The sequence below is a fragment of the Etheostoma spectabile genome, unplaced genomic scaffold, assembly GCF_008692095.1.
Source record: "Etheostoma spectabile isolate EspeVRDwgs_2016 unplaced genomic scaffold, UIUC_Espe_1.0 scaffold00009599, whole genome shotgun sequence".
NCBI lineage: Eukaryota > Metazoa > Chordata > Actinopteri > Perciformes > Percidae > Etheostoma > Etheostoma spectabile.
This window is the reverse complement of record NW_022603725.1, coordinates 1-9,716: the sequence shown is the minus strand read 5'-3', so window position 1 is coordinate 9,716 and position 9,716 is coordinate 1. Positions and strand designations below refer to the sequence as shown.

Sequence of the window (9,716 nt, the reverse complement as noted above, 5' to 3'; positions counted from 1 at the left end):
TTCAATTTTATTTAGAGTATCAAATCATAACCAGAGTTATCTTGAGACAGATAGAGCAGGTCTAGACCCCTCTATAATTTACAGATAGAGCAGGTCTAGACCACTCTATAATTTACAGATAGAGCAGGTCTAGACCTCTCTATAATTTACAGATAGAGCAGGTCTAGACCACTCTATAATTTACTGATAGAGCAGGTCTAGACCGCTCTATAATTTACAGAGAGCAGGTCTAGACCACTCTATAATTTACAGATAGAGCAGGTCTAGACCGCTCTATAATTTACAGATAGAGCAGGTCTAGACCGCTCTATAATTTACAGATAGAGCAGGTCTAGACCACTCTATAATTAAAGATAGAGCAGGTCTAGACCACTCTATAATTTACAGATAGAGCAGGTCTAGACCACACTCTATAATCCCCCTGAGTAAAAAGCCTGAGTATATGTGCACTGAACATCAAAGGTAAATACACATTCACTACATTACATGAAAGTGAATCTAGAAAACCAAACAGTTGTTCTCCTCAGTGACCGACAGGAGAGATGATCAGAGGGGCAGAGTTTTTACCACCGTCATTAAGACTGGGACTGAAGTATGGGAGGAGTTTCTCAGTGAAGGAGCAGCCAGTAAAGGAGTAGATAAGAGCTGCAGCATCAACGTCATAAAAGGAGACCAGACCCTCCTCATAGTCCACAAACACCCCCACCTTCTGAGGAGGAGACTTCAGGGACAGAAGGACATTAGGGCCAGCAGCAGCTGAGTACTCACTGTCATTCCTCAACCAGATCACCCAGTAACCGTCCTGAGGACTCAGTGTGATGTCCCCCTTCCTGTTGACCGACTCTCTGGCCACTCCTAATAACCACTCAGTCTTCCCTCTAACCTGAACCTCGAAATAAACTTTCCTGAAGAGAAACTCTGCTTTGCTAAGACAAAAACATGTTTCTCAAATCTTTCTGGGTTGTCTGTGAGATTCTTCCACACCACGCTGTCATGTACTCGCTTCCCGTCCTCAGACAGATTGAGTCTAGGATGTGCTGTATCAGGATCAAGAGTCACATCCACTTCATGCTGCTGGACCCTCTTCAGATCAGACTCAGGGAGCAGATTCAGGATCTGGTTGCTGAGTTTTTTCAGCTGAGCCTTGTAGAGCTGCTCCACCTCAGTGCTTCTCTTCTGCAGCTCAGAGACGTCCTGTTTCAGCTCTTTGACGAAGCTTTCGGATAGTTTCTCCGTGTTTCTCTGCTTCTCTTCGACCGTCTCGATGAGCTCGGCCTGGATCTTCTCAACAGACTCCTTCAGAGCGCTGAAGACCTGTCTGTCTGTGTCTTCCTTACTGAGCTCCATTGAGTGTTTGATCTCCTTCTGGATCATCTGTTGTATTTCAGACTGTGTCTTGCACAGCTCGGCCTTCTTTGCTTCATATTCGTCTTCCAGAAGAACAAAATGTTTCTTTTGTTCGGACACCATCCAGGCCACGAAGACACACATCAGACCCAGCAGGAAGACCATCCAGGTCTTCTTTTTGAGTCCTGAGTAGACGGGAACTTCTCTTGCTTCCTGTCTGAACAGAGCAGCCATCTCAGAGATGAAAGTGTTGACCTGCAGCTCAGGTTTGATGTTGAAATCCTTCTTACAGTTGGGACACTGACACGGGACATTAATATTCCAGTGTTGAGTGATGCAGGTTTTACAGAAGTTGTGTCCACATGGTGTGCTGACTGGATCAGTGAACACATCCAGACAGATGGAGCACAGGAACTGGTCTTCAGTCAGCAGACAGCAGGCAGCAGACATATCGACACTCTGAGGACGAAATGTGAGAGAAAACAAAACTGTAATTTCATATCTTGATTAATTGTTTCCTAAAATCAAACTATTACAGGCCACTGTCCCAAAATCATCTGCACGCCACACAGGGTTCACACACACTAACCAGTCTGTTCAGTAGTGTGAGTGGCTGCATGCATGAGGGAACGTGAAGTGTCTGTGCAGTGTTGTATGGAGCAACAACTCTATCAAAACAACAACCAATAGTCACGATGATGTGTGAGCAATGGTGGGGGGGGGGCAGGACCGCTCACAATACTTTTAAAGGTTTACTAGCCTACTGAGTCCAGGGGTCTCATTTATAATAACCTGTTTGCAAGAAGAAGTTGCTTAAAGCAGAATTTTCAGTTGCAACATTCCTGCAAAAGTCCGGATTCATAAAGGGTTCCATGCGTCGGGCCAGCTTTCCAAAACCTTCTGGCCCGCGTGTTGATGGTCTAACGCTCCGGGCTGTGTAGACGGCGTTTTAGTGACCGCCGATCGTAACAAGAAATATCACACGGATAAAGGATAAAGATCTCTGGGTGCAGAGCACACAGCCTGCACCCAGAACACATGAGACCCTTAAATACCCTGATGGAGCCAATGTGACTCCAGTCCACTCCCGGTTTATTGGACTCATGTTGTCCTCATGTTGCCCTCATATTTGCAATAATTACCATTACAGCACCATAACAGTACATGTTTTTTTACAGTACAATACTCTCACTATAACATGCCAAAGTTAATTTTTTATAATAATTACCTTCACTGCTAAAAGCATAACAAATACAATGTATTTCATTTTATAGATATTGAATTTTTCCTTTCATTTCTATGCTTTTATAACATGAACTAACAGTGTGATTGCTACAGTTGTACTGCTGCTGTCATGTTACAGCAGACTACTGTAAACTCAAAATATACAGTAAATCACTGGAGGACCAGATGAGGGTAGTGGGATACACGTTGGACTGCAGGACGGGTCTCTGGACCCCGGAGGACCAGATGAGGGTAGTGGGATACACGTTGGACTGCAGGACGGGTCTCTGGACCCCGGAGGACCAGATGAGGGTAGTGGGATACACGTTGGACTGCAGGACGGGTCTCTGGACCCCGGAGGACCAGATGAGGGTAGTGGGATACACGTTGGACTGCAGGACGGGTCTCTGGACCCCGGAGGACCAGATGAGGGTAGTGGGATACACGTTGGACTGCAGGACGGGTCTCTGGACCCCGGCGCACCAGATGAGGGTAGTGGGATACACGTTGGACTGCAGGACGGGTCTCTGGACCCCGGAGGACCAGATGAGGGTAGTGGGATACACATTGGACTGCAGGACGGGTCTCTGGACCCCGGAGGACCAGATGAGGGTAGTGGGATACACGTTGGACTGCAGGACGGGTCTCTGGACCCTGGAGGACCAGATGAGGGTAGTGGGATACACGTCGGACTGCAGGACGGGTCTCTGGACCCCGGAGGACCAGATGAGGGTAGTGGGATACACGTTGGACTGCAGGACGGGTCTCTGGACCCCGGAGGACCAGATGAGGGTAGTGGGATACACATTGGACTGCAGGACGGGTCTCTGGACCCGGAGGACCAGATGAGGGTAGTGGGATACACGTTGGACTGCAGGACGGGTCTCTGGACCCTGGAGGACCAGATGAGGGTAGTGGGATACACGTTGGACTGCAGGACGGGTCTCTGGACCCCGGAGGACCAGATGAGGGTAGTGGGATACACGTTGGACTGCAGGACGGGTCTCTGGACCCTGGAGGACCAGATGAGGGTAGTGGGATACACGTCGGACTGCAGGACGGGTCTCTGGACCCCGGAGGACCAGATGAGGGTAGTGGGATACACGTTGGACTGCAGGACGGGTCTCTGGACCCCGGAGGACCAGATGAGGGTAGTGGGATACACATTGGACTGCAGGACGGGTCTCTGGACCCCGGAGGACCAGATGAGGGTAGTGGGATACACGTTGGACTGCAGGACGGGTCTCTGGACCCTGGAGGACCAGATGAGGGTAGTGGGATACACGTTGGACTGCAGGACGGGTCTCTGGACCCCGGAGGACCAGATGAGGGTAGTGGGATACACGTTGGACTGCAGGACGGGTCCCGGGACCCGGGGGACTAGATGAGGGTTAAGTCTGTTCCATTGTTTCTTGGAGGAAGCTTTTTATTTTGTCAGCCGGTGACGGGTGAGTTTTCTTCCAGCTTATCTTTTCATCTCGTTGTGATCAGGATCAACAACCCTCTTCATCGCTGACAGCCCGATGACGGATGAGCAGGAACCGGAGAGTTTTTTCACTTTGAACATTGATGACTCACCGAGGTAAAAACAACATTGTTGTTTCTTCTCTTTCGTTTGTTTCAGTGTACTGCCTGACCTCCAGCTCTTTACCAGAAGCTTCGTCTCAGCTTTACTGATAAAGTTGAAATAAAGATGTTAGCAGGACCTAAAATAACAAGGTTGGTTAACGTTATACATGCCTAGCCATAAAATATGTTACTAAAGGGTTTTGGTAAATGTGTTATGTGTGCCATTTTATCATATGCAGTAGTAAACACAACTGCATACCCTTAACTATGTAGGATCTTACAGACATATAAACATATAAATACATATATATACATATACATATATATATATATATATACATATACATATACATATATATATATATATATATAACGACATAAAAAATATTCAAACGTATTTCTATCAGGCTCCTCTCCTGTGGAACCAGGTTCCAGTCTGGGTTCAGGAGGCAGACACCGTCTCCACATTTAAGACTTAAGACTTTCCTCTTTGATAAAGCTTATGGTTAGATCTGGCTCAGGAGAGTCCTGAACCATCCCTTAGTCACACCGCTATAGTATGGAGGACCAGGTCTACCATATTTAAAAATAAATACAGAAATAAATAAATGCTCAATAAATAAATAAGTATACAATTGATTGCCCCAAAAAAATACAATAAACAAATAAATGTAGGTAGAAATTAAATTATACAGTGAGACATAAATGTATATATCTCTTTTAATTAGCTTCTTTATTTATTCACCTTTGTAATAATTACCTTATTTATTTATGTCCGTTATAATCTTCAACTTTATTTATTAATTACTTATTTTTTAAATGTATTATTTCTGTGTGTGTTTACATTTTTTGTCTGTTTTATTCTTCCGTTGCATTTTCTACCCTATTTATTTTCACCCCTGGTATTTATTTCTGCCTGTCACTTTTACATTTCTTCATGCATTCCTGCCTCATTATGCAAATGAGGAGGGGCGGGTCTTAAGGGGTCAACTTCTGCCCATTGGTTGGTCAGCATTTTACTGCATCGGTCGAATCTACATGCCACAGTCACAACAAAGATGGCAGAACCAGTGTGTGGAACGTTACCAATTCACAAGAATGACTCAGGAGAAAGGCAAACCCTTGCTAGCTTTTGTTAATTTACAAAGTTATGGAACTAATCAAGAATGCATAGAAAGTAACGTTATGTCGCACGCACAGTGACTTCAGACTCGACTCCGACTCGAGGTGCGGGACTCGTGAACAATGTTTATTTTTAGAAAGCGTCGGCGGAGCTTGCCGTTATTACCTTCCTCCGTTACCTATAACCTGCCTACCGTAACACGTAGTATCTGAGAGTTGACAACAAACACCGGCAGCTGCTATATTATTTCAGACTGGTTCTTACTGTTGTTATTGTCATACTATACTGTATATTTTATGTACTGTATACCAAACCCACCTACCTCATGTACATAACACCGCTCATAATACTTATTTATTCCAGCATTCTTTGCACTCTATGTTGTCAACTCTCACTCACGTGCAGCCGCACGCAGCAGATACTACGTGTTAAGGTAGGCAGGTTATAGGTAACATCCCAGAGTCCTGGTCTAGACCTGCTCTTTATGAAAGACCTGGGAGATACAGTGGTGTGAAAAAGTGTTTGCCCCCTTCCTCATTTCCTGTCCTTTGCATGTTTGTCACACTTAAGTGTTTCGGAACATCAAACCAATTTAAACAATAGTCAAGGACAACACAAGTAAACACAAAATGCAATTTGTAAATGAAGGTGTTTATTATTAAAGGTGAAAAAAAAATCCAAACCATCATGGCCCTGTGTGAAAAAAGTGGTTGCCCCCCTTGTTAAAACATACTATAAACTGTGGTTGTCCACACCTGAGTTCAATAGGCTCGTTCGAGATGAACTGCGCCTCGCCTGTAAAGTAGACGAGAGCAGGCGGTAGCAGCGGGGGGCGGTGACAGAAAGCTGCGGTAAAGTCGGACAGTTTCCAGCCGATTCCAGCTCCTTCAGGCTGGACAGGAAGTGATGAAAACACTGTGGTGCGATTCCGATTTAAAAAAATATAATCAGACCCACATACCAGCTGGTACACAGTCTCCAGTTGTTTTAGTTATGACAGAGTAGCTGGCAAAGTGCTCTACATGAGACCTGTTGCGATTTAATGAACAACAGACTGGAGATGATCCGTGATCTGAACGGATTTATCTCTTTGACTTCTAAACTTAACTATCAGTCACACAGCATGTGTTCTGGACAGAATAAGTCTTTAAATCAGACAAATAGCAATTAAATCGCTCCGATTCAAAAACAATAAAAAGTTTATATAAAACGTCATCATGTTGTAAACCAATCAGGTGTTAAATCAGCTGAGAAGCCGGCGTTTCCCAGCATGCTCTGGGTCCGCCTGGCTCTTGCAGTCGGTGAAAAGCAACTGCGCCGCCTGCGTCTCAGAACTGCGGCCGCCTTGCTCTCGTGAGATTTCCGTTGCCCACGTGTGCATGACGTCAGAGCAAGTCGGGATCAAGTCGGACACAAATCTAAACGGCATGCAACGGGCGCCGATCGCGGTGATCGATTCTGCGCAGACCTGGCTCATCTCGAACGAGCCTATTATCTCTAGCCACACCCAGGCCTGATTATTGCCACACCTGTTCACAATCAAGGCATCACTTAAATAGGAGCTGCTTGACACAGTAAGGTCCACAGAAGATCCTTAAAAGCTACACATCATGCCGAGACCCAAAGAAATTCAGGAACAATTGAGAAAGAAAGTAATTGAGATCTTTCAGTCTGGAAGGGTTATAAAGCCATTTCCAAAGCTTTGGGAATCCAGCGAACCACAGTGAGAGCCATTATCCACAAATGGCGAAGACATGGAACAGTGGTGAACCTTCCCAGGAGTGGCCGGCCGCCCAAAATTACCCCAAGAGCGCAGCGACGACTCATCCAAGAGGTCACAAGAGACCCACAACAACGTCCAAAGAACTGCAGGCCTCACGTGCCTCAGTTAAGGTCAGAGTTCATGCCTCCACCATCAGGAAAAGACCTGGGCAAAATGGCCTGCATGGCAGAGTTCCAAGGAGGAAAAACCACTGCTGAGCAAAAAGAACATCAAAGCTTGTCTCAATTTCTCCACAACCATCTTGATGATCCCAAGACTTTTGGGACCGATGAGACAAAAGTGGAACTCTTTGGAAGGTGTGTGTCCAAGTATATCTGGCGTAGAAGGAACACTGCATTTCATAAAAAGAACTTATACCAACAGTAAAATGGTGGGTGGTAGTGTGATGGTCTGGGGCTGTTTTGCTGCTTCAGGACCTGGAAGACTTGCCGTGATAAAAGGAACTATGAATTCTGCTGTCTACCAAGAGATCCTGAAGGAGAATGTCCGACCATCTGTTCGTGTACTCAAGCTGAAACGAACTTGGGTTCGGCAGCAGGACAATGATCCTAAAACACACCAGCAAGTCCACCACCGAGTGGCTGAAGAAAAACAAAATGAAGACTTTGGAGTGGGCCTAGCCAAAGTCCTGACCTGAATCCTATTGAGGTTGTGGTATGACCTTAAAAAGGCCGTTCATGCTCCAAAACCCTCTAATGGAACTGAATTAGGACAATTCTGCAAAGATGAGTGGGGCCAAACTTCCTCCAGGACGCTGTGAAAGCCTCATTGCACGTTATCGCAAACGCTGGTTGCAGTTGTTGCTGCTAAGGGGGGCCCAACCAGTATTTAGGTTTAGGGGGGAAATCACTTTTTCACAGGGCCTGACGGTTTGGATGTTTTTTCACCTTAATAAACTTAAACACCCTTCATTTACAAATTGCATTTTGTGTTTACTTGTGTTGTCCTTGACTATTGTTTAAATGGGTTGATGTTCCGAAACACTTAAGTGTGACAAACATGCAAAGGAACAGGAAATGAGGAAGGGGGCAAACATTTTTCACACCACTGTAAATAACATCCCAGCAGCCTGGTCTAGACCTGCTCTTTATGGAAAGACTGGGAGATAAATAACATCCCAGGTCTGGTCTAGACCTGCTCTTTATGAAAGACCTGGGAGATAAAATAACATCCCAGAGTCTGGTCTAGACCTGCTCTTTATGAAAGACCTGGGAGATAAATACATCCCAGAGTCTGGTCTAGACCTGCTCTTTATGGAAAGACTGGAGATAAATAACATCCCAGAGTCCTGGTCTAGACCTGCTCTTTATAGAAAGACCTGGGAGATAAATAACATCCCAGAGTCCTGGTTAGGACCTGCTCTTTATGGAGAGACCTGGGAGATAATAACATCCAGAGTCTGGTCTAGACCTGCTCTTTATGGAGAGACCTGGGAGGATAAATACCATCCCAGAGTCCTGGTCTAGACCTGCTCTTTATGGAGAGACCTGGGAGATAAATACCATCCCAGAGTTCTGGTCTAGACCTGCTCTCTTTATAGACAGACTGGGAGAGAAACTGTTGTTGACATATTTAATTGAAACAGCGATGCTGAACTAGAATACAAGTCTACGTACCGACGTGTGCTCAGATATAGAAGTTATATAAAAATGCCTTTTTCTAAGCAAAACATTCAGTTTCTCTCTTTACCTCACCGGTGTTCGGCGGAGACTCGGCGGCGCTGGATAACGTTGAATTTTCTCTGCAGAGAAAGGAGAGAGACAGTTTACACTGCAGCCCGCGGTCTACCTGTCTGACGTTCACCTCCATTTCCTGAAATGTGACATTCCAGCTGTTAGCGGAGCGTTGGGCCGAGAGATGGTAGCGCCTGTCTGCAGAAGTACCTTTATGTAAAAGCTTTAAGCAAGATGAGCTTTTGTTTCCTCCTCTTTCTCCTTCAGTGGACGTGGACAGCAGCCAGAGGGACAGACAAGTAGTTTAGTTTATTTATTTGTTTATTCCGTCTATCTATAACCCACAACAGCCAAAACACTGATAACTAATATAAACCCCCCCCCCTCACAGTTTACAGTAACCTGGCTCTGACTCATGAAAAAAAAACATAGTAAGTAAAGACATACATAAAACCCTGCAACTGTGTGTTACTTTAGTTAGGTATGTAGGCCTGGGATGTTGCAAAAAAGCCTGTATATTACTATGGGGAGTATGCATTGTTAAGGATGTATAAGTTAAGTACATTTCAGCTGGAGTCCGATTTCATGCGGCAACACTGTTGACCCCATCAGTGATCTCTTTCTGTTCCCCATGCTTCTACGCCTAAACCTACCGTACATACAATGAGGACAATAAGTATTTAACACGCTGCTATTTTGCGAGTTCTCCCGCTTAGAAATCATGGGGGTCTGAAATTGTCCTCGTAGGTGCATGTCCACTGTGAGACACATAATCTAAAAAACAATTGACAATTTCAGACCCTCCATGTGTTTCTAAGGGGGAGAACTTAATAGCAGGGTGTTCAATACTTATTTTCCTCACTGTATATATCTAGGGGACCAAACGTCCTCTTTTGCCCGGACACGTCCACTTTTTACTCACGTAAAAGTATTTTTTTTAAAGCGATAAATGTCAAAAATGTTGCAAAACAGACACACAAGTTGTTGTTGTTTTTTT

The 9,716-nt window shown here is 45.1% G+C and overlaps 1 protein-coding gene across 1 annotated transcript; it reads right to left on the bottom strand.

The window, feature by feature from the left end:
• Window positions 1-359: 359 nt before the first annotated feature.
• Window positions 360-8,986, bottom strand: LOC116679165 (E3 ubiquitin-protein ligase TRIM21-like). The gene is given in 3 exon segments (XM_032508851.1): window positions 360-900; window positions 903-1,806; window positions 8,741-8,986. Coding segments are annotated over 2 exon segments (1,272 nt in total). The 5' UTR covers window positions 1,798-1,806; window positions 8,741-8,986; the 3' UTR covers window positions 360-523.
• Window positions 8,987-9,716: the final 730 nt, after the last annotated feature.